Source organism: Haliaeetus leucocephalus, unplaced genomic scaffold (genome assembly GCF_000737465.1).
Source record: "Haliaeetus leucocephalus isolate CR32 unplaced genomic scaffold, Haliaeetus_leucocephalus-4.0 Scaffold687, whole genome shotgun sequence".
NCBI classification, from domain to species: Eukaryota; Metazoa; Chordata; class Aves; order Accipitriformes; family Accipitridae; genus Haliaeetus; species Haliaeetus leucocephalus.
The window spans coordinates 4,385,776-4,410,476 of NW_010973123.1; the positions used below are offsets into that span (position 1 = coordinate 4,385,776).

At 47.2% G+C, this 24,701-nt stretch overlaps 1 protein-coding gene across 1 annotated transcript in view; it reads right to left on the reverse strand.

Moving 5' to 3' along the window:
* Positions 1-917: 917 nt before the first annotated feature.
* HK1 (hexokinase 1) overlaps positions 918-24,701 on the reverse strand; it is a 37,811-nt gene continuing 14,027 nt past the window's right edge. The window contains exons 4-18 of the mRNA XM_010579945.1: positions 21,697-21,816; positions 18,865-18,960; positions 17,492-17,591; positions 17,217-17,400; positions 16,844-16,999; positions 14,588-14,821; positions 12,747-13,051; positions 12,005-12,153; positions 11,782-11,901; positions 10,406-10,501; positions 9,322-9,421; positions 6,727-6,910; positions 4,471-4,626; positions 3,506-3,739; positions 918-2,772 (exon numbers count right to left, since the gene is read on the reverse strand). Of these exons, the coding sequence (XP_010578247.1) occupies positions 2,628-2,772; positions 3,506-3,739; positions 4,471-4,626; positions 6,727-6,910; positions 9,322-9,421; positions 10,406-10,501; positions 11,782-11,901; positions 12,005-12,153; positions 12,747-13,051; positions 14,588-14,821; positions 16,844-16,999; positions 17,217-17,400; positions 17,492-17,591; positions 18,865-18,960; positions 21,697-21,816 (2,379 nt within the window). The 3' untranslated portion in view covers positions 918-2,627. The remainder of the gene's footprint in view (positions 2,773-3,505; positions 3,740-4,470; positions 4,627-6,726; positions 6,911-9,321; positions 9,422-10,405; positions 10,502-11,781; positions 11,902-12,004; positions 12,154-12,746; positions 13,052-14,587; positions 14,822-16,843; positions 17,000-17,216; positions 17,401-17,491; positions 17,592-18,864; positions 18,961-21,696; positions 21,817-24,701) is intronic.

Sequence of the window (24,701 nt, forward strand, 5' to 3'; positions counted from 1 at the left end):
TTGCGCTGTTAGAAACACAAACTCACTCCCTATTTGTTATGAGCTGGATCCAATAAACAAAGCGACCTATGCCAGCATCTCCAAAACTCACAGTCACCCTGAGACCAAGTTTAACTTCCACTTCTCATTCATCCTCTATCCTGCACTGAGCCTAGCCCTCAGATGCTGAAGAGCTCCAAACCCAGGTCCCCAGGCACAGCTCACACCACCCCTACAGCACTGCCCGTGGCAGGCATAAGACTTGCAAATCTTCAAGCAATTAAAATGCAATGTGTCCCCTGTGCCCAAAAAGTTTCTCACCTTCTTCTGTCTCCCATTTGGGGTCATAGCTGCACATCAAGGGTGTCAGAGACTATTCAGGCTGTAACGTAAAATGGGTTGTGGGAGAAGGACAACTTTAGCGTATGCAAAAGGGGCTTTCGTATACAACTCCAACACAGGACCTGCAAACCAGGTGTACGGGCACCTGACACTGTGATTCTGCAAACGTTAACCCTATTGCACACAAGGAGCTTACGGACTCTGACGTGCATCAGACTTCTGTGGGGACAAAGCGACTGTAATGTATCCGTCACTGCGTATCTGGCAAAGCCTAATATAATCACATTGGCTTTGGTGCAGTGGGCTGAGGTTTTCCTGCACTGCAGATGCACCCGGACAAGCTACATGGCCCCTAAGATTTGGGCGTTGTCAGCTCTGTGCCTCTGCTGAACTACATTAGGAAACACGAGGCATGGGGACCTGGGTGAAATCCACCCTGTTTGAATCTGACCCCGAATGCCCGGGAATAAAAACACACACACAAAACGCAGGCACCACTGGGATTAGGTTGCAGCTCTCCCTACACAATAGCTCTTCCCAAAGCACTAAGCCACCAGCCAACAGCACCTCTTCCAGAAAGAACCACTAAACACCAGTTAACGCACATCAAAAAAGTTTAATATTTTCACAAGTATCACGTAACACTAGTATCAGAGCTACTAGTGTGCAAAGTAAAAAGACTCTCTACCTTTGCAAAACCAGTTAGGCATGCAATTTTTCAGGTAGACACACACTTAAAGCTGCAATGACTGTTTGTGACTCACATGTTACTTTACAACATTCACTCACAGTGCACCATAATGCATATTGAAATGTTATCGATAGGTAGGGCAATCCAAATCTTAGGGGAGTGGAACGAGGACAAAGAGGAGTAGCCGGCAAATTTCCATCTACTTTCTGCAGGAAAAGGCAGCAGGGAAAACCATGCAGACATCTCAAATTCATTTTTGGTAGAAGAGCGGGAATTAAGGACTACTGTGTGGTCTCCCTCTTTGCAGAAAGTGGTGTGACTTGCAAATGTTATTCAGCGTTTGCCTTCCTAACTGCTTCTCAATTTAAGTAATGCAACTGGTATGCAAATATAATAATGGCATCGACTCGACAGAGAACAGGATACACCAAGTGTATATGATCTTCGTTGTTGCTTTAGTCCTTGGAATAAGCTGGGTCCGATTTTGGCTTTGTGGTTTGTTTAGTTCACGCACCCAGGTCCTCAAAGGCAAGATCAAAATCAAACCCTCGTATTCCTTTCTGATCACTAACTCTAGCTGAGTGTTTGTGTTTTGAGTGGCTGAGTATTAAAGATTAAAGCTTTGTATGGAAGCAAATACCCATTTAAGGCGAAAGACGGAAGTATACACATCCGAGTGACACTGTCCAGCTGCAGATTCAGTAGAAGGGCAGCTGCAGTGCTCTGATCTAGACTAACAAGAAGAGATAGAAAATACTTTTTATAAGAACTCTTAAACAGAAGAATACAGCACAGCCCGTGTAGGGACTATAAATCTACCGATGCACAGCCCATGGAGGGACCATAAATCTACTGATTGCCTGGGTCTGGAGATTTGGATTACCCCAATCACCAACCACTTTGTTTTACTCTTTAGGGATTTCTTGCTGAAACGTGACAGATTTCGCCCAGTAACACAACACTATTCACAGAAGCAATGGGAAATACCAGTGGAACCAGGTCTGTGGGACAAGGGCGTTTACTTTTACCATGACAAAACAGGCATCAAGGAAGCAAGTAAGTCGCATTGTCAAGTCCCACTATAGAGTTACGTGCGTGCACAGTGCTGACACACCATAATGTTTTCACAATCGCTTTAGACGAAACAACAGCAGGTAGATATGCAGGAGGGAACTGTTGCTTCTCCTTCACTAAAAGCATCAACACCCAGGTCTGGTGGTCAGCGTGCTGGCAGTGCGCTTAACAGGATGCTGCAAAGAACACATTTGGTACGATGCAACGGTAGCTCTCAACGCACATCACTTGGGGGCAATTTCATCTCAGACAACAACTGATTTTTGACAGCTGCAGAAATTATAGACTGATTTTTCCATGACCTACAGATGGGGAAGGTACCAACAAGGTGAATAAGAAACATGCAGATTGGGGTCCAGAAACAGGAGATATTATTAACAGCACACATTCTATCTTGTATCCTAATTTTTATGTCATTAGTTGTTTTGTTTTTTTTCCCCGATAAAGCAGTGAGTTCTGGGTTTTTACCAGTTCTGACTATGCAGTCGCTGCTTTATGAGAAAGTGCTCACAAGACAGAATCGGGGCTAGGATTGTGGAGTTCAGTTCTGCTCGGCATCACGAAGCCTGCATCCCACCGCTGTGATGAGCGCTGCCCCTTTCCCGCTGCCGTCCTCTGACAGCAGGAAGGTCACGTCGCAGTTGGGTGCCAGGTCTTTGACTGTTTGGTGCATGATCCTCGAAAAGCTGTGAAAGGAGACAACGGCAGAGGGTGAGGGAGGTCCCGCAGCACCTGCAGAGCGTAGCACTGCCACAGGCCTTTGCGGTGCCCCCTCTTTCACCGGGGAAAGAACTAAAACGCTGGAAACTAGGGTGGATTTGAAGACTGGGAGCAGTGGGAGTTAAGGGAAAAAAGCACCTGCATCCTACCCCCGCCTCTCTGTGTGCATGGGGTGAACCCGGATTGCTAGCACCACAGCAAAGGGGAGAGAAGAGACCACGTACAGTTGCCTCCTTCCCACCCATCTCCCTCCATACACACCAAAGATGGGCACCAGTCCTCTCCTCCTCCTGCCGCCAGCTCTTTTAGACTCCTGCCCCCACCTGCCATTGCTTCGCAGCAGCCCATCTCCTCTACGCACTGAACAGAAACATCCTCCAAAGAGGCACCAAGCATTTCAGCACTGCTCTGTCACTGCCTTTTCATCGGCAAGAGATCTCTCCCTTGCTGTGCGGCTTCCAACTTGTTCGGCAAGCTGCGTCCCCTTCAGTTTGTCACTGCCCCAAGAATCCTTCACAAGTCCTTCTTGATCCTCTCGTTGCCCATCAGAAAGCCCTGACCACCCCTGATTAAGACTTCTTTGCCCTGGCTCTTACCCTAGCAAATAAGAGATACCGGTTCGGTGCATCAAGAGAAAGGATATACAAGCAACGCGCTACAGATCCCAGGCAAAAAAACGCTGAGACGGTGAATACTCACTGTGGATGTAGTTTGTACAGAGTCCCATCCACACCAACCGTTATCTCCAGGTGCTCTAATCCTCTGTTCTCCCTAATTTTATCTACAACCGCAGCCATTCCAGCGCCGCACAACTGAGCTGCTCGCCTCGACACCGCTCCACACACAGTCTTGACAATGATACTGTCATCGCAGGTGCTGTTGAGCCCCAGCTGCTGGAGGATGGCTCGCACCTGCAGCAAGGCTAACCTGTCACTGCGGAAGCAGAAGAGCACGGTGTTAAATTAAAGGTTTCCCTCAGTCAAGCCGCTGCCACCCACATGCACCCAGCATCCATGCACCCACAGCAGGCAGCAGCCTCTCCTGCCAGCGCGAGAGACCTCGGGGAATGCAAATTCATTCACCCCAGCACCACGCTGCAGTGCAGGAGAGGGGCGCAGGCAGCAAGGAAGGCTCCAAGTCCAGCTCTTCATTGCTTCCCTTTCTCTTTTCTTACCAAAGGGCATTTCAGGAAAATATTTTTCATGACCAACTTGGGGTTTTTCCTCACATAAAGACTCAACAGGCTTTGAGATTGATTTAAAATACAGAGTCCGAGCAACAAAGACACAAAAATATCCAGTAAAAAAGTGCTCATTCAGCTAGTGTTATTTCAGTTCAACAATTATAGCTAGACACACAAGGGGCACAGCAAAATGACTTGATTTCCAAGCAAGCAAATGAAATGATACAGTAAGGGAACCCCTGACAGCCCTTCCCATTATTTAGCAGCGAGCATTGCTAGAAATTCAGGTGATGTTGTAAGAGTCCTCCTGCACATGCGCAGGCTCTTACTGAAACCAAAATTATCTCTGGAGAACCACACAACCTCTCTGGAGACAGACAGCTCTCCAGCTGTCCCTCCCCTCCAGCAGTGTCACCAGATGAGCGTTAGTTACCACACTATTTCACTCCAAACAGCCTCCCATCCTATGCAGTGCTCTTACCTCTCAATCTGAGAAAGGAACTTGGTTTCAAAGATATGTCTGGTCTTCAGCGTCTCTGAAATCTGGCCTCTGAACAGGAACCCCCGTTTGGTGAAGTCAATCAAAATATTGCGGACTATTTCCCCCAGGTACATCCCACTGATCATTTTCTCGTACCTGCAACGAAAGACAGCGGCACAGCTCAGAGGGACGCTGCTCACATTTGCAAAGGCAGCATCGCAGCTGCGTTATCAGCCAGGTGTCCTGCCCGCACACATTGGGGACATGAAAAACGCAATCTAATTCACACAGAATGGCCATTTACTAGAAAAACTGGGCAAGAAAAAGCATAAAGACTCAGTGGGAAGCCTTGTGAGCCCATCTACAAACACTCCATCTATTCCTCACTACCATGTTCCCCCAGCCAGGCTGTTGTTAATGACGGCTGGTACTTCTCCCAGATGGAAGGGATGAAAACCTGTTGCCAGACAGCAGAACAATGCCCAGATGAAAGCCAGATTTGCCATGCATCCCCCAGTGACAGCCCTGAGTGGACCCCAGGGAAAACTTGTCTCCACTGCACAACATTTGGGAGCCCTCTTGAAGCACAGCTGAAACCTTCCACAGAAAAAGCTCAGTGGCTCCCTGCAGAAAATTACAGGAAAACCACAAGGTACAGTCACTGCGAGTGCAGTGTTTCTAAGGGAGTCCTGTGCTGCAAAACCTGTGAAAGATAAAACATGTGAAAAAGTATGTCCGGCATGTTCGCAGGATTGCTGACCTGTAAACTAGCAAGCTCGGGGTCCACGGTTGGTTTATGCTTTTCAGTTAATTCCAGCACCTGGTTTCCAGTAGTCCAAAAACCAGAGTGAGGAACCAAGCTGGCTTGAACCCCTTGTCCCCCACTTTGCAGACAGGACCTGAGTTTCCCACTTGCAGGCTTGCCCCCAGGCTGGAGAGAGGGAATATCTTCCACTTGCAGACCTCTTCCCAGCACACGACAAAGGAGCGGTCCGTGAGCGATGCTCGGCACAAGTACAGGGCAGCCTTGTGCTGAGGAGGGCAGGAATCTGCTTTGCGCTCCTTCCTCTTCCAAATCATTCTGGTTTGAATGGAGCATTTTGGGGTCCGTAAGCTGTGCCCTTACAAATGAGAACTAAACACTTTTCCATTTCTTGAAAAGTGCATTGAGTGATCCATCCTTTATTTCACCTCCTGAAGCTCTAAAGCAGGGTTTCTGCCCTGGATTGAGCAGAGCCCAGCACGCCATCCCGCTGGAAGCAGGCCACACAGTCCATTTAGTATTATGAGCTCTCTCAGGCTTGTACTCAGCAAGTGTCCTTCCTCTTGAGTGCCTAACTCTCTCCGGAATAAATTATTCCCTCTGGCAGTCTCCACTACTGCCTTTGGCTGCTTAGTCCACACCATCTCTGCCGCTGCATCAAGCTCGCTCAGCATCTGCCTCTCTGGGTCTGTTTGTGCCTGAACTTCTAAAGAGCTTCCCAAAGGACCTGCCAACTTGTCTGCATCCCCAGGTTTTCAGGCAGATTTACTCTAATCACAAAATCTTTTTAAAAGCTCCTGGCATCAAAGCATTGCTGCAGAGAAATTATGAAAAACTGTAGTCTGGGCATGCAGCAGTCTCAGCCCAGTTTTATCGGTGCTGAGTACACCTCCTTGTCAGCCCTTTCTTGAAGGGGACAGGAAGGCACTTGCCCAAACAAGAGCTGGGCCCCAAAAGGGGACCAACCTCCAGGGCCAAGAAAGGCAGGTCCTCTAACGTGACATATTTCATCCAGAAAATTGCCTGAAGTCAGAGCTGGCTGCAACTGCTAGAAAGCTGCTGACTGCTTCAGACTCAGCAGCTCCAAAGCTCCAACCATGCTGCTGGCTCGTCTAGGCTGAGGATTTCTAGAGGCAGAGCCTTCTACGAACAGAGTTCAGCTAAAAGAGATTAAACTGAGACCAAGAGCAAAAGAACGACAAGCCATCTTAAGCCCCTCAGTACAACGCAGGATGAGAAAAAGGGTCTCTCAGTAATTTCAAGACTCTTGAAGTTCTCACCAAAAACCCTGCTGCAGTCCCATGGCAGCAAATAAGCTGCAAAAAAGCAGAGACCAGAAAAAGCTCAGAAGAGGAGATCCCACAGGATAGCAGGGCTGCAGTCATTTTCCACTCTTAACCTCTCCCTTCTCCAACTGGGAGAAATCCCATTCTCTCCTAAAAGCATTTAAGGCAGCCTGGCTTATACTTAGCACACCATTTATCCTGCAGTACCTTTGCTTTCCAGCATTTAGTGAATAGTCATCAACTGCTTTGTCATATATTGTCCTGATATCGTCCAGGCATCCATTATCCCCGAACGCTCCCCACTCCGTGTTCACGCACATCCGTCCTTGCTCACCATCCACCATCTCTATGTTTCTCATCTCTTCCATGTAACAAGCATTGCTGCCAGTTCCTGAAAGAAGAAAATACTGAAATTAGTCTTTGTTTGGAACAAAACAACACTAAAACAAGCAAAACAGCCCTGACAAAACCTTCTGGGGGACCTTGAAAGTGCTTCTTCTGAATGGTGAAGTAAAATCATCATTTGAAATGTCACAACCCCCTCCCCAATCTTCAATAATCCTAAATCGAAGGAGAATATTACTGCTGCAGTGCACCGCTCAGGGTGGCTCAGAGGAGAGGCTCACCCAGGCCAGCTGGGCTGAGGGTCCCATGCTACAGGGAGGAGCAGCAGTGCAGCACTTTCGGCACACCAACCCTCGTGTGCTTCTGAACCCAAAACCACAGCAAGCAACCAGCTGGATTTTGAAGTTAGGAACCACCTTCCACAAAGCCTACGGACCCACAAAATTCAGGGGAAAATTTGCCAAACTGAAAACCTCAGCAAGTTCTGAGGCATGGGGCAAAGAAAACCCCAAGGGTTTTACCAGCTAATTGCAGGGTATTTTTTAGTTCTTGCTTGGTTTTTTGCTGATTCAAATTGCTTAAATAGTTTCTCCAGCAGGAAAGTTACTTCCATGTTGAAATGATGCCATATCTGATTCTGCTTAAAGGGGGTCCTGAGGAGTGTGGCAACTACGAAGTGCTCCATGTACACAGAGACCTTAGGGAGCAAAGCTTTATTAGCAAAGAGAGGCAGCTTTTGCTGCTACCTGGGGCAAAAGTTTTCTTGAAATTGCCTACTGAACGCTCATTTAAACCTGCATCACAGATTCTACACCAATTATATCAGCAAGTCTCTGCTGATCTTTGTGATCTTTTTTAGGGTACTATATCAATAAAGTCTGAGCAAAAATAGATCCTCCCACAGTAATCACCTGCTGCAGGAGAGCTGAGCCACGGCATGGGCTCGGAGGGGGAAAGTCTGGGCTTGCAGACTGAGACCCAGGTTTGCAGGACCAAACCAGACCAAACCCAGCTGTGGACCATCGGCACTGGCCAACCTCCCAATGCCAAGTCTCGTCATCCAGAATGAGCTAAGTAAGGCCTGCCTGAATATGTGGATACCTATTCAATACAGGCTGTTAGACTGACAGGCTTTTAGATGATCTCCTGTTGCCAGCAGATGAAAAGCAGAGACCTGGTCTCATCAGTGGCAGTTTCTGAAGTATTCAGCAGTGAAGACTCAAAGCATCGGCTCTCCTGGGCGGGAGACGTGGCACCAGGCAGAGACAAGGCACCAGCATGACATGAACTCATCCTTGCAAGAATATTTTTCCCTGCCAAGCAACAGCAGGGAAGTTCACCCACCTCCCTGCACTGGGGAGGAGCAAGGCGACTGCCAGCTCGTGCAGGTTCCTGAGCAAGCACCATCAATCTGGCCAAGGCAATTCAGGCAGGGCAGAGGGAGCTGTCAGACCCCCGGGGCTTTCGCTCTCATTATCCCAGATATACCCAGATATACACCTCCGACCCCCTGCTCTGCACGCAGACACGCTGGCTGGAGAGCATTTCTGGCAGGGCTGCAGGAGACGGTCCTCAGACGATGCTCTCAGCACCCCAAGGACATGCTGTCCTTCCTGTAGGGAACTCTGTCCCTGAAAACACGGCACCGACGGAGCTGCGCAGACACAGCTTCCTACCCACACTGCACTGTGCTGACTCATCCTGGACATTTTCCAACTGTCTGGAGGAGAAATTGGTGGCATTTTTTTTCTCCTACAAGCCACCTCACAACTGAGAGCGTTCTTACAGCTTGCAGGTGCCTTGTCCCCTTCTCTCCCACCGACAACTCATTTCTCTGGAGAGCTTTGGGAATTCATACCGCCCCATGCTTCAGGCACCCCAAGCGTGGCATTTGCAAAGGCATCAGCAGTTGCCTGTGGAATTATTTCAGCTGTCTCACTGCTGGGAAGGGAGCTATCAGTCGCTGCACTTTGTCTATCAGAGCCTTCCATCACATGCCATTCGGGAATTGTGGCTGTGCTTTACAAGTTTATTCTGAGAGACCACATGCTCGAGGGAAGCTGTGGGCTACCTGAATGCCCCGGCAAGGAAACTCTCATGGGCTAAAGTACCAGATACTCCAGGAGCTGGTGAGGCTACCCGAGCCCACGTTTGCTTGCTTCACAAGCAGCACAGTGCCTTTCCCAGATAAAACAGGCAGGATTTGTTCAGCATTACAGCCTGTGCTTATCTCAACTGACTGTAGACAGAACTAAGCTGGCTATTGAATTTTGCTCTTAACAACTTCATGCAGCTTGCTTCTGAAGGGATAGTTGTTAATCTCAAAATCTTTCACTCCTGGACACCCTAGCTATATTTTCAGTTAACCACAGGGATGTCTCCATGAGCACACAGACAGATGTGTGGACATGCTGTTTAATAAAAAAGTGCCGAAGAAAAAGCAGCTCTAACACATACCCACAATGAGTCCGATTTCACAGTTTGGGTCTTCATAAGCACAAGTCATCATTGTCCCCACCGTATCATTCACCACAGCCACCACATCCAAGTCAAACTCCTTTGGAAGAGAGAAATACAACAGTGAGAACTCTGGGTTTGGGGCAACCCCTCACACAAAAGGGGACACAAAAGGAGCACACTGCTGTCAAAATACATTGGAAACAAACAACTGAAAATACCAGCCTGATTTTACACATGCAAAAATAGGAACTTAATCTACCAGCAGGTAGCTAAGGCTCCTTGCATACTCTACTTAGGATAGACTATGTCTTCAGAAGAAAGTATATTCCTGGCTGTTCTCTTTGGCTTTATCTAAGTACAGATCTTGTATATAGGCACACGGTAGAGGGCTATTACCATTCTGTATTACAGCAGTGCAGTAGCAAATCCAGTAGCAAAGGTTTTTAAGACCTCCTTTTCACTTGCTGATAAAAACTCTGAATAATGCTCTCCTCAGGCTATTTTTCTTCCCTTCCTAGAAAGTTTCTTTCAGCTAAGCTGCTTCAGGCTTTTTCAAGATAAGGGTTGGGAGGGGAGGAAACTGTCATTTAGGGTGCACTGAGGTGCATTCCTACAATCACTATATTGAAAACTCCTGCTTTCTTCATGCTCTGATGCAGTGAAAATTGCCACAGGGTTTGAGAGAAGCCTTGTGAGTTCTACCCAATTTAGAAAGTTAGAAGCCTCTGGGGAAAAAAACAAGCAATGAAACGAAATCCCCAGGTGTAACTCATTTTGAGTAGCAATTTCGGTTTGGCGGCTGAACTCTCCCATTTCCACTGTGTACCCTCTAGACTGTCCTACGTGGTGGTCAGGCTACACGTAAGCATCAGAACCAGCACAGCAACATGGCATCAGAGGCTGCTGTACCTGGACCTGCTGCAAGGCAAACGCCTTCTGTGCAGGACAGGAGGCACAGCTTGTGTCCTCAAGGCACAGAAACCCTGTGAGAGGGAGCCATCCTGACCCATGAGGTCTGTCAAATCTGGAGGGGAGGGAGAAGTAGGAGGAGAAAAAGAAAACAGAACCAAAGCAAAATCACCTCTCTTCTTTTAATTCCTTCTCTAAGCAAATACACCACATCTTCTCCCTCACAGTCTGTAGCTTTGAAGCCTTTTGTCCAATTGAGAAGGATACCCTAAAAAGACAGAAAATAGGTTATCAAGTTTCCTGGTGCACTACAGATTGCCCCCCAAATCCTACAATCCTCCAAGGGACAATCACTGAGCATTTCTATCTGATTACTTCCCTGCGTGCGCCCACCTCCCCAGCCCGTAAAAGCACAAAATCACAACACTCCACACAGGTGACCACAGGTTATCGCACACTCCAGCTCTCACCCCACAGTCCCAGCAAATGGCCATGAATATTTATGGTCAGTCAGTACACAGACTCATAGGGGCCCTCAGCTCAAGGAGGAGGTTCTCCAGTATTCACCAACATGGGTGCTACATTTTGCTGAACAACCCGTCTTCTCTCTCAGTCACACTCCAAAGTCTCCCTGGCTTGACCAAGCCTCCTATCATCAGCAAGATGACATCATTCTAGAGCTGGACATTTGAATGCTGCTCCTAACATCACTGCCTATTTCCTCCTTCCTTATATATGAATATTCATCTTATTTTCACTAAGACTCAAATGATATTCTGTACACTTGATATTTCAAATGCTTTAGTGTGAGGTTACACAGAAGAGTCTCTGTGAAAATGAATATCTCTTTACATATGTGGAATTTGCATCTTAAGCAACTAATCACGCTTGGTCTCCAAATTTCTAGAGCAATGCAACAAACTCAAAAAAGTGACAGAAACAACAAACTCAAAAAAAATAAGCATGACAGAACATATGCCTTTCTTCAAAAAAGTGCTAAGTAGACAGGAAACTATTAACAGCTGCACAGGTGGAGTTGGTGGAAGTATGTGGCAGCGAAGGAGTTAAACATGAAAGCAAAAAGAAAAAGGGTACACTTGACAGGGACATGCTGCAGGCTACACTGTCACCCTTAGGGTGACATAGCCGAGCAGGTCCTGGTCCATCCGCTCCGTCCGGTGAGACCAGATCAGCTGGGGAACAGGCACTGGCAGCAGGGATGGATTTTTGCTTACTGCTCACAAAAGCAGGGAAGTATCACTGTCCAGCAGGTTTATATGACTGGAAAAAACATGGTACCTTAAAAAAGGGATATCACCACTGTGGAAAATTTAAATGCTCTTATCCGTCACAGCCATGGGCTGAGCAGCATTTGCATTGCTCCCTTTAAAGGAACTATTTATAGGAGCAGCTGTACTGGTCAGGGTCAGAGCATGAACCCTCCCCTTGTACAACCTCCCTGTAAGTGTCACGTAGATGATATGAAGGCAGAGAAATCAGGCCTAGCATTAGCACAACAGCAGATTCAAAAGATACTCCGGAACTTACAGCATCCAGGCTGGTCTGCTTGCAAGGGAAGGAAAACGTGAAGCCTAGAGGAAGACGTGCGCCTTTTATCCCCATGTAATCCAGGAAGTCAGAAATGCAGGTAACAATGTGATCAAACAGCTTTAAAGAGAAAAGTCATGCATTTGAAATTGTACATGTTACACGCTGTTAAAAAGGTATTTAAAAGGCAGCAGTGCTGCAAAAGAGAAACACAAATACTCACCTCTTCTCCTGTTCCCTGCATCACCTCTATGGGAATGGCATAGATCTTGTTGTGCATCTCAACTGTTCTCCTTTTACCGCTGCGGATTTTCACCAGCAAAACTCTAAAGTTTGTCCCTCCAAGGTCAAGTGCCAAAAAGTCTCCGTTCTCTGTAAAAGAATATGTGTATATATTTAAAGAACCGTAAGTAAAACCTAAAAAAGTGCTTTCTCCAGAAAACACTTTGATATAAAGTCTCTTAGAAACTCAGTTGGGTAGATCTTCATGAAAGGAGGATTTTAGATGCTGCTCTGATTACTCCAGCCTTTTTTTTTTTTTGGTGGTTGTTGGTTTGGTTTGGTTTTAAACCAATAAGGGAAAGAGGACCCATACAACTGTTTCCTGAGGGAAAGCAGAAATTTGGCCAGCCACCCTAAAATGCAAAGAACTGCCCAGGCTTGCGAACAGGGTTCGGATGGGTTTGGATTGTGAGCCCAGCTGTGATTTTCTCCCCCCAGGCCACTGCTTGCTTGCACCCTCGGGCAAGGACATAGGGCCAGGCTGCCAGCAACCAGCCCAAGGGCAAGTGCAGGCTGCCCTGCCCAGGGCTGAGATTTCCCCTTGCACCACTCAAGAGGCTCCTCTTCCATTGCACCAGACCTGCTCACCCTCCACCAAATCCAAACCCCACTGCTGGGAGCCCATTTTGGGCACCCCTCAGCTGAGCCGGCGCCCTCGGTCCAGCGAGGGCATGCCTCTCTACCTGTCCCATCCGGCGTGCTGCGGACGAAGGTGGGCAGCATTTTCACTTTGGCAGTCTCGTGCGTCTTCTTCTTCAGCCCCGCTTCCATCTCCGCCCTCATCCTCTTCTTCACCTGCAGCAGCTGCTCGTGGGTGAGCTTGAACTCGGCCAGGGTCTCATCGATGAGCCGGTGCTGCTCCGCCAGCCGGTACGCCACCGCCGTCACCATCGCTGCTCCCTTCCCGCTGCCGCTCTCCGACAGCAGGAACCGCACTTCTGAGTCAGGCACCAAGCGCCGGGTGGTTTTGTGCAAGCGCCGGGCGTACCTGCGGGGAGGGGAGGCTGCAAGCCCGACGTCTGCTTTACCTCCCCCCCCACGGCCCCCAAAATTTATGCTGCCAACAAGGACAGAAAGCAAAGGAAGCAAGAAGCCTCATCGCACCCGAACTAGCTACAGCCTCCCAAGCAGGAAAGAGCAGTTCTTCCCTATGGCCTCTTTCCTCCTGAACTTTTAAGAAAAGCCAGCAAAAAGCAGCGGGGAGCATCAGAGTCTCATCCCCTGAACCTGACCCTAGGTGGGAGAAACCCCCAGGCTCTGATCGCCTCTCCTGGGGTCATCAAGCTGTCCTGAACTCACTGGTTTAGATGGTGTGGGGTGAAAGAGTTCAGAAACAAAAATTGCCCATGTGTGTTATCTTAACACACCCTGGACCTGCCCATCTGGAAAAGCTAGTCAAAATCGCGTTCTTGAGAATTTTTTTGTTTGCCAAAATTTTACGGTTTTCTTTAACTAAGGAAAGTATTTTTTTCAATAAAATAATGAGAAACTGGAAATGAAACGTTAAACATATTTCTCCTTTCAAAAATTCCCTCATAAATGACACTTGGCCCTCCCAGCCAGCTCCAATGCCAAGGTATGGCCTGTATGCTCTGCCTCTGTTCCCCTTCAGCTAAATCCTACAGCCGAGACTGGAAACTGACTTGTCATCACCACGAAATAAAAGCCTTTTACCACGTGTGCATAAATGACACCTGCACACTGCATATTTCTTCCACTTCTTTATCCTGAACTTGGAAGCCCTTACCCAGGTGCTGCTATCCCAGCACACACAGGCCAGCAGCCTCTCCCAAACATCCACAGCGTTAGGGCTTGGGCACTGGGGTTATTTCTGACACTAAGACTCACACCAAACTCTGTTACCAGGATCAGGTACACCCACAGCAGAAGAGCTCAAGTTCCTCTCTGATTTCTACGTAAATCTAAGCAGCTGTTTGATTAAAAATGTAACTTTCAAGGTGGGGAAAAACAAGACAAGGACAGTTTTTAAAAAGCCACGGAAATGTAAGCACCAATTTTTTCCCCTGATTTCCAAGTATATCTTCAGAAAAGATTGAAAAAAAATAGGGTTTAGCACAGTCATTTTCAAAACAACTGAGTTTAAATTGAAAATGGAGATCAAGGTGCATTAATGCACTTCTCATCAAAGCCCAATCCACGGGCACAAAAGTAATATTTTGTACAAAGAAACTCACCTTCCAAGAGATCTACTGAAATCCCTTAAGGTATGTACTCAAACCACCATAGTTTTCACCGATATCGCAGCATCCAATTACTCAGGTGTTTGGTTCTTTTCTTTGTGGTTTTGTTGGTCTTTTTTAAAATCTCACCCTACTTCTTCACTTAAAGACAACTCTCCTTTCCACTAAGCTCCCCATCTCAGACCAAACCCCCACACCCACATTTCAGGTTCCTCATCTCACACCCAAACCACATGCCTGGGCGATGTCCTGGGGTTACATGCTCGACCCTTTGCAAACCGCGGCAGGTGAAGAGTGTCAACGGCAGGAGCGGAGGGACTCACTGTGGATGCATCTTGTAGAGAGAGCCGTCGACCCCCACGGTGGTCCGGAGGCGGCCGACCCCTTTGTTATCCCGCAGCTGGTTGAGGATGGCACCCAGCGTAGAGGCCACCAGGTTGGCCGAGCGGAAGGACACGATGGTGCAGACGTGCTGGACGGCGATGCAGTCCTCATGGGACGGCTCCACCCCCAGGCGGGTTAAAATTTCTTTGGCTTTGTTCAAACCTTCTTTGCTCCTACAAAGAAGAGAGAGCAGTAATGGGTAGTCCTTAGTGGGGGAGCTATAAAACGCAGGACTGAGGTGCATCCAACCACGGGTGTCCCTGCCTGCAGTTTGAGAAAGGGGTTAGAAAGAAAATTTATTAAGAGATCTGGACTGGAAAGCTCCACGACGCTTGAAATAAAGTGCTCTAAATATGCATTCATTCACAGATAGAAACAGCTTTCCATTAAAGCCTGATGCAAACATGCAACCTACAAACCATGCAATTCCAGATACTATAGCAGCCACCCTATGGGCAGGATTACTCCCATATGTACCCAAGAGCCTGCCCTCCTTCACGTTCGTTTCCCACAAGGCAAGAGGTACATCACGTCACTGGAAAGGTGTCCAACGCTAATTATGTGCAAGTCTCTCCAACACAGACCACGTTTTTGTTGTGCCAGATGACCAGACCAAATCTCGTACCAAGCAAGCTTCCTGTACTCTGAAAGTGAATGCATGGGACCAGGACCAGGACCAGCCCCATCCTGTGGAGCCAGGGCATCCCCCCAGGAGCACAGCGCATCCAGTAGCTCCGGCTGCAGTTGGTCCAACAGCACCAGACCCAAAGCAGAGCAGCAACCTCATGACAGCTCGTTCAGTGCACCCCCAAGAAAATCAGCAACTTCCAAGCACTTATACAGACCTGGAGGAATTAAATGCTTTTTCATCAGACTGATGCTTTAAACTTCAAACAGCTTCTCTCTGGAGCAGGAACCACCAGCCCCACAATTCAGCACAGGCCTGAGCATACACCTAATCCCACACTCGCTCGCTCATATGTCTCAATAAATAAAGCCCAGTGTGAAAAGCAAAACCCTGAGCGAAGGTTGCCTAAGTGATTTCATCCTAATGGGTCTCTTTTCAGGCTTTTACAACCTCACTGAATTTCTGTCTCTTGCACTGCATTTTCCCTCATTAGCACCCAGCCTGAGAGCAAAGTTTCTGGCAAAACTTATCCACGTCCAGCTCAGTCACTTCCCAGACAAAAACACAAGGAGTGTATCTTGTCATTACTAACTGCACTCCATACATCTTTTTAAGGACTCTTGCATCTTGCTAGCATCAGCCAGAAATCTGAAGCTGCACAGAGATGTGCCCCCTAATTATAACCAAAGTGCTCTTCAGGAAGTAAGGTGGGATTTCAGGGCAAATTTTGCTCTTAGTAACTGAACTTCTCAATAACTGCATTTTTCTTATTGTTCAACATTACATTGGTCCATTACACCGACCTCTGTAGTTAAGACAAATGAACATACACATTTAACGGAAAGCTGTTCAGGTAAGACAGTCTGCAGGGACAGGAGTAAAATGGGGCAGGGGGCAACAGGCGTTGTAGAAGTTACTGGCTGTTCCCTTGGCGATGCACTCGCAATCAATAGTACCTCTATATGTGTGCACCAAAATCAGCAGCGTTTCGAAAAGAAAAGCCAGCCCAATGACTACAGCACAAACTATCCCAGTGATGTGAATTTTAAAAACGCAGGGGGAAGAGCCAGTAAGTACTGACCAAAGGGGTGATGACACCGTAAGAAACCAACTGGCGCATAGCTCAGAGGTCACCATGTAGCACCCGGCACTGCCTACGAGACTGAATGCTCTGCCTTGTCACGCTTGTTTTCCTTCTGCCCAGCGATCCCGTGGATACAGCAAGGAGCGACACAAGTATTTGCCTGGAGGCACTAAGCCAATTCACTCCCATGGTTAGCTGCAGGGTGGCAGCTTCTGAGTTTTTGCGAGCAGGGTGAGAGGTAGCACAGCACATGCCCTGTAGCTACACGGACTGGTAGGCTTTCGTAGATCCTCCCAACACAGAAAAAGGGAGAAATCTTGGGGAGGAGGTCACAAGACTGTCTGCTGGGGGTCCCCACTTGCCAGCTCTGCACCTGTGCTGGAGGATGGCAGCCAGCCCCAATGCAAAGCAAAAAGAGGTGCTGGAAAATTAATATTCAAAGTCACTGTGAAACCCAGGAGGTGAAAAGGGATAGGTACTCACTTTTCTATGGCAGAAACGTGCTTTGTCTCAAACTTCCCTTTGGTGAGAAGCTCAGGAGTGATTCTCCCCTCAAAGAGCAGCCCCTCCTTGGCCATCTTCACCAGGATGAGCCTTACCAGCTCCCCCATGTACAGCCCGCTGACCATCTTCTCGAATCTGCAGGAGAGTACAGCAGCAGTCACCCATCCATCCGCGGGCAACAAAGGGAGGCAGAGCCCAGCTTGCCACCACACCACCCAGCCCAGCCTGCAGTTTGCCTCACCACAGGCAAAATCGAGCCTTCTTGAACTGCTGCATTCATAACACAAGTGGAAAAGGGAGCACAGAGCAGAAAACAAAAGCAGCAAAGCTCACAGATAACTGCCTCACTCACAGCTGCTTCCCAGGATTAAGGGATCCACGGTCGATCTCTCGATCAAACTCGGTCCTGATGTCTTCTAGTGAACCATCATCTCCAAAGGCCCCCCACTCCGTGTTAATGCACATCCTGCCCTCATCGCCTTCCACCAGGTCAATGTGCCGCATCTCCTCCATGTAACAGGCATTGGTGCCAGTGCCTTTAGGGAAAGGATATCAGAAGGTGCTAACCAAACAGGCCAGGCAAAGGGAGAAAAGTCACGTGCATGCTGCAGCAGCAATGTGCGTTACCAATGATCAAGCCAACTTCGCAACGCTGGTCATCAAAACCACAGGTCATCATAGTCCCGACGGTGTCATTCACAACAGCCATGATATCTGCATCGTAGTCCTGATGGAGGAACAAAACGTTACTTGGGCCGTATGGCTTCTCTGGAAAAACACTGCTTGTGTTTATCACCAGTTCACTTACGTCAACTAATTTCACAAGGAACAGGAGACAGTTTGTCTGAATACCACAGCTCATCTTTTTAAATATCACCTGTTCTGTCTGCCAGTTCCCTATCCCACGTACCCAGGAAGACAATGAGAGCACACTAATGCACCAGGCAAACAATAAAACAGCAGTAGCATAATTCGAGAGCGCAAAGACCTGCTCTCACATAAGCACTCTTAGGCAGGAAAGAGAAGGGCTATACATGAGGGAAGGAGGAACTCTGCAGTTAAATCATGGAGTAATTTGATGTAGTTGCTTGAGGAGTTAATCTAGAAAATACTCCCAAGTTATGTATTTCTCATAGAATTCACTTAAAACATCTAGGAGTTTTATTTCAAGTGAAGATTTTAATACAAAATTATAAGCAAATAATGCAACTAAATAAGCTATCCAAACGACACACACTCATTCCTTTCCAGCTTCTTCAGTGTGTTACTCTACCTGATATCAAGTCTGATGATAGTAACTGACTACAGTAATGTTGTTCAGTGACAGTAAAACTCAGGTTTGCTTAAAAGTCCACAGCTGCCCAAATAGAGCAAATACTGCCCTGTTTCCGATTAATTTGGTTGCTGAGTAATCAACATATCACCTGGCTGCAAGCATCACGCAAACCCAAATTTATTCCATCTCACACTCAGTGCCTTTTTATTTGTTTAAATCAGCAACATGGTCACCTTCACCCTCTACAAAATCAGCAGTGAGAAACTGCAGGGAGCAACACAGCTCACTGAGCCTGAAATCCCCCTTCTCATCTACCCTGCTCCTCACCTGCTCCCAAGCAGTCGCACAACTCAGCTGAGCCCAGACCATGAGATGCGGTTTCACAGGAATAGGATATGTCGGTATCACTGAAAAGTTGCGGCACTGACACGCAGCACTTTTTCAGTTTTTGGAGAGTGATAAAATTGCTGACGGTTGCCAGCGACAAACCACAACACAGTCACTCAGTTTTGTGCTGTGAGGAAAATCACAGCTTCCACATAGCAACTCTGACGTCGCTCCATTTTCCCAGCAAATGGAAAAAACGCACATCTTCATGCAAGAAAGCAGAGCTGCACTATCACTCAGATCACACGCTCAAGTCAGTGACGTGAAGGTGGTCCCTGACAAAGAAATGGCAGTTTGCTGTGATACAGAGTTAAAAAAAGAATGAAGTACAATTTACCCCACGTTTCTTGATGGCCCTGTTAAGCAGCTTCACAACATCTGCTCCCTCCACTCCGCTTGCTTTGAAGCGCTTCGTCCAGGTTATCAGAATACCCTGATAAAACAAGACAGCAATATTCAACAGGATGCCACCATAAGACACAAATCGATTTTTTTTTTTCCTTAAAAACAAGATTTTATACTTCAAATGCATCTTCAGGTCTCTTTTCTTGTATGACCTAACAACCCAACCCGAGACAACTGGCGGTCTTTGATTCTCATTACAGTAAGCTGAAAGATGGGAAATTGTTTTCCCCTCCCTTGCTAGAAAAAGGTTTGTTTGCACTTTCTGTTTTCAGCCCACTCTTCTCCCTGTTACTCCTCGACAGTTTTTCTTGGAAAACCATTTAATCCTCTTGGGCCACGGAAATCAACTGCTTTCAGAAAAAGCTGACTGCGCGGGACTGACTAAAGAGAAGGGATGTGATGTTTGTACATCCAGGACTCGGCTGCAGCGGGGATCAGACTGCTGCACATTTGCTGCCTGGAGTCCCAGCTGTCCAGGCTTGTTTCACTGTCGGATCATGTTTATGGGTTGAGGCAAATGGAAATACTAGAAATGTAGCAATATATGTCCCCAACTTACAGTACGGATCGAAAAGGAAATCCTGGTATTGAATTCCTTGTCTGCAAACTGTCATAAAGAACCTGCAAATCCCCCAAGTTAATGACTACATCTGATTTTTTTTCTATTTAGATAATGCCTAGCTGATTCAGAGCATTTAGTATATAAATAAATAATAATAAAAAAAGAAAGGAGCATTAACAGTAGTCAACAGGAAAGACAACTCAAATCAGCTCAGCTTTTCATACCCACCATAATATTCACAGCTATCACAACAGGAGTCCAAGAAGCTAAAAATCAGAAAAGCTGAAGCCTACAGGCACAAACAGCCGTTGCCCAGGTGTATGTAAGCCCATATCTCAGCCTAGAAATCAACCACGTGTCTTGTGCACATTCACCCTCCCAGCTGGGATAGCTACAGGGGACAGAGGGGTCAGGGCAGCTCTTTCCAGACCAGGAGGTATTTTCCTACCACTAAAACACAAACTCAATTTGCATAAGTTTTGCCACTACGTTGCCCTCGTTAGCATCATTTAGAAACCCAGCAAAGCCCCGTGCTGCTGCGCAGGGAAACCATGGCAAAGCCCATTCTGCAGGCACAGCTTTAATGGGCAAAAGGGCCCCTTGTTCCACGTAACTGTCATCATTCAGGAAAACTGGTCAAACCACACTGGCAAAGAGCAGCTCCTCTCAGCATGACTGGCTGCTGCGCTGGAAGGATTTTTTGCTTCACCAGCAAGACCTTGGCAGCAGGGAAGAGCCCTTGGAGTGCAGCAGGGTTGAGCGGGACCCAACCATGCAGTGCCACCTTGTCACCCTTGGAGAAACCAGGGACCACCCTGTCTCCTTCTGCTCACCAAGCTCAAGAAAACAGCACATAGACAAGCACAGCCTCACAGAAGCAGCAATCCAGGAACAAATCCGGCCCACGGAATCCAGAAAAACATTTTTCAAATGGCCAAAATATTACAAAAACTCTCAGAAAGAGAGTTTTGGGGGTTTTTTGGTGGTTTTTTTTTATTAAGAGACACCGTCCCTTGTCTCTTACTATCCTCCTCCACTCTGCCACTGCTCATCTCCAAGTCTCCACCGGTGTCCCCAAGCCATCCCACATGCTACCTGCCTGCCCCACACAAGCATGATCTCATCCCAGCTGGCTCGAGCAAACCAGCCCACAAACAAGCGCCTTTCATCATGCAGCTAAATAAATTTTCCCAAGGGCAACTCAACTTCACAACCACATGCCCGGCATGACTCTGGTGTGGTCAGTAGCCTGAGCCTTACCATGCATCACGGCCAGATGGGAGAGCTGCACCAAAATCAACTCATCTTTTCTGAACTGATGCAGGAAAAGGCAGCTCGCTCTTTTCTTAACTACATTCAGACCTGAGTTAGTAAGCACCCTTGGTTTCAGCTCTCAGCATCGCTCAAGAAGTATGAAATGTAATAAAAATCGTGCCTCACCTGGCCCTCCTCAGCACCAACATCTGGGGAGCCGTTGCACCAGGCTAACCTAGAGACCTGCAAGCTAGAAAAGCAGGTCACGCTTTAACAGTGCAACCTCTTAGTGTTTTGTGTGGATTTAACTTTCCTGCATTAATTTGCTACGCCATTGCCATAGCGATGCTGTACCGGGAGGCTGCTGAGTCATTTGTGATATAATAAGCGAAAGAAGGAAAATACCGTAGCATCCTTGCCACGGGAATCTCATCAGTCACTTCATACAACGCTGGTTATTTCCATCCCTTTTTAAAGCGCATCAGTTCCAGGTGGCCTGCCTGATTTCCCACAGTGCTGAGCACCCAGCCAGTGGCATGGCTCAGCACTGCTGCTCAGGAGGGAGACCCCGATCTGGATCGGTGCGTGCACTTGTGAAGTTCCGCAAAATCTGAGCAAATGCTGCTGGGCTGGGTCCCTCCCAGTTACACCTCATGGAGAGGTGAAAAAGGCTGCACAAGAGGCAGGAAAAATTGCTGCCATGTTTACACGGTAAACTGTAATACTGAGGAGCTCACTCAGAGGCAGTACAAAACATCAGATGCCTCTTTATCATCTGTTAACCAGCTCTTTCAGAAGAAACATAAACACAAGCATGAAGTCTGACAGTGAAATATAACACTCATTTATCCCAAAACCAAGACCTGTCTAGGATACTGCTTTCATAGCAGTGTTTTAATCACAGCTGTAGCTCTTCTGCATATTAAGAAAACTGTGAAATCTTCTTACCTCATCTAGCTTGGATTGTCGACACGGGAAGGAAAACGTAAACCCAACTGGTAATTTCTTGTCTTTGATTTGTTGTTTCTCCATAAAGTCTCCCAGGCATTCAGCAACATGATCAAAAAGCTACAAGAAAGAGGAAAGTATAAAACCACCATGATTAGAAATACAGTTTCAGGGAGAAAATACTTCAAACCGCATATGAAAACTGTACTGGGTGAGGGGAAAGGGGGAAATATCTGCTCCAAATTTTAAAATATATTTAAATGACAAAGCTATGAAAATACTCTCAGGCAGCATATATTAACACCTTAAATAATAAATTATTAAATACATTGTCCTTTTACACCCCTATAAAAAAGCTTTTCCTGAAACAAGCAGCATGTGGCTCTTGAGCCTGCCATAACCCTTCTCCTTAACATTTGATAGAACAAAAATGTTCTTTTAACCTTTCAGTAACAGGAAGGAACATCTCAAAAGAACATTTGTGATCCAGTCCCACATGAGTTTGAGCACTTTTACAACTATGCAGAGAAGATCAACATCTGCTTCACTCAAGCACTGCTGAGATCAGAGAAGCCAGCACTTTGTAGGAGTCACCCAAAAGGACATAACCTCTCAAATCTAGTCCTAAAGCACACAACAAACAAACAAAAAGGAAACCCAGGGGATTTGTCCAAATATTTTACATGTTCTGAAAAACAACCCAAAATGGGAACATTTTATGCATTTTTTTTGTAATGCTAAACTATGCAGGCAGCCTGCAACAGGCTTGCAGGTACCAATTCCCACCCAGCCACCTCGATGGCCCCTCGACGGTGCCCTGTGACAACGGCACTGTGTGCCCGCCAGGCATGCCAGGGAGTGCGTGGGCACGAAAGCGAGAGATGTCTCTCCCACCGAGCTATTTGGAAAGCCCCTCAGGTAGACTGCAACACTCAAAGCCAAAAATCAAGCCCTGGCAATTGAAGCAACAAAAATACGCGTTTGCATCTACCAGCACCAAAAAGCCAGACATGCCTTGAACTGACCCATACCACAAATGGATGTCAAACCTATTAACAAGTGGCCACCTGCCCCAGAAGATAACTGCGCTTCACATTTTAACTCCCTGGAAAAAAAAAAAACAAAAAAAACAAAAAAACAACCAACCCTATCTGCAGCGTTGGTGGGACAATGCCAGGAAAACTGCCTAGAAGATTGGGGATAATTGGGAGGGAGTACAAAAAGATATCTGTTGGTTGCAATTAGCCTGTGCAGCTTTATTAAGAACAATTTACAGAGTCTTGGAGAGACAGGAGAACACTACAGACATGCTGCAGCAACTACAAAAAAAATGAAGAGGAATATTTTGCCGTTCGAAGCAGATCAAGAAGTGGTGTCTGTAATGTTACAATTCAACAGAACACCTTAAGCTCATTCCTAAAAGGAGGTCAGATTTGATTAAGCAGAAATACAGTAGTTTCCCAGGGAAAACGTTGCCATTCATTGACCCGGGCAAATCAAGGACATTTCACTGAGTGCACGCAGTGAAACGGCATGGGAAAGCAACCTACGCCGCTGCACTTCTGCAAGACTATTTTCAGTTGTCCTGATGAGGGAGAGAGGAAAGGGAGACAGGAAAAGGAGTTACGAAAAAAAGAACTGTAGTTAAGTAATAAAATATGACAACTTCTCCAGGAGAAACACAGAAAGAACAGGAGCGTACGTTTTTATTATGCTTTCCACCTGAAAGTATCTTGCTAAATACTCAAACCTACTAAACTTTCAGCTGCTCCCAGGATTACAGATGATAACCAGGGACCAACCTCAAACCCCTGAGGAATTCAGAGCGCAGGAAGCAGAAATATTGACTGCGGATGTCACTACAAAAACCCCTCTCATGCAATGAACCACAACTGCACAGAGAAGAGACGGGACCTGCTTTGTGAATCTGACTGCAAAAGATCCCTGGGCATTCCCAACGCACTCCGGAAAGTCCGTGCACCTGCTGGTGGTTGCCTGTGCAGTCCCGGCACGACCTGCCGAAGCTCGCCTCTGTGAGTTAGCGTGCTCGCTTGCTGCAAGCAATGCACCGTGAGTCATTGGGGCTCCGGGCTGGCAGCAGGGCACGCGAGTGTAACCCATGCCACAGCCTGCACAGGCAAATGCGGTTAACTATTAGCCACATTCTCGACACTACAGTAGTCAGTAATGCACGGTCTGGCTGTGCTACTGTTTTTAATAAAGCACAGAGGGAAGGCACTGCTCAAAAGGAGAAAAGAAAGAGAGAGGCATATATTAATTTTGCTGCCATTGACGGTCATAAGATTTTTCCTAAGGAGACTCAAGGAAGCATCCATATGTGCCCGTGCCCATATTAACATCCAAACCTTACAAATGCCAAACAACTCTGACAGGACAGAAGAGGCAACATGACTTTAATGAAAGCAACAGGAATTTTGTAAGGGAGGTGGATTGAGGAAAAATCCAAATTCCCATCCACCCACAGGTGCGCGGTAAGGAACAGTGCGAGCCTAATATTTTATCAAACGTCAAAGAGACAGACAGAGCAAATGCCACAGCCAAGAAGAAAAGACCAGTCAGGTTTTTACACCTTTATAGACCTGAAGCGATACAACCATGAGACGCTGAGCAATATGGTATCAGGCTTCATTACTTCCTCTGGCCATGAAGTTGCCTGCTCAGGTTGGGCTCCAAGAAGTCTCCACAAGGTTGCATTTGGCTGGCAGCCAGCAGACTTTGGCAAGCAACTGAAGATCAGAGCTCAAGCTCATGCCCCTGAATGGGGAAGATTTAAGGAGCAAGGATACCACCGCTCCAGATCGTGAGAACAGCCACAAATCCATACCCTACCTCCAGTGGCGGCAGAACACAAAAAGCAACACCAAAATCAAGCCTCAGGCATGCTCCCATTCGCTGGGTCGACACAGAAGACAGGCTGCTTACAAGTTTTAGACCTGCTATTACACTGCTGAAGTCAATGAGAGTTTTGCCCTTGACTTTGACAG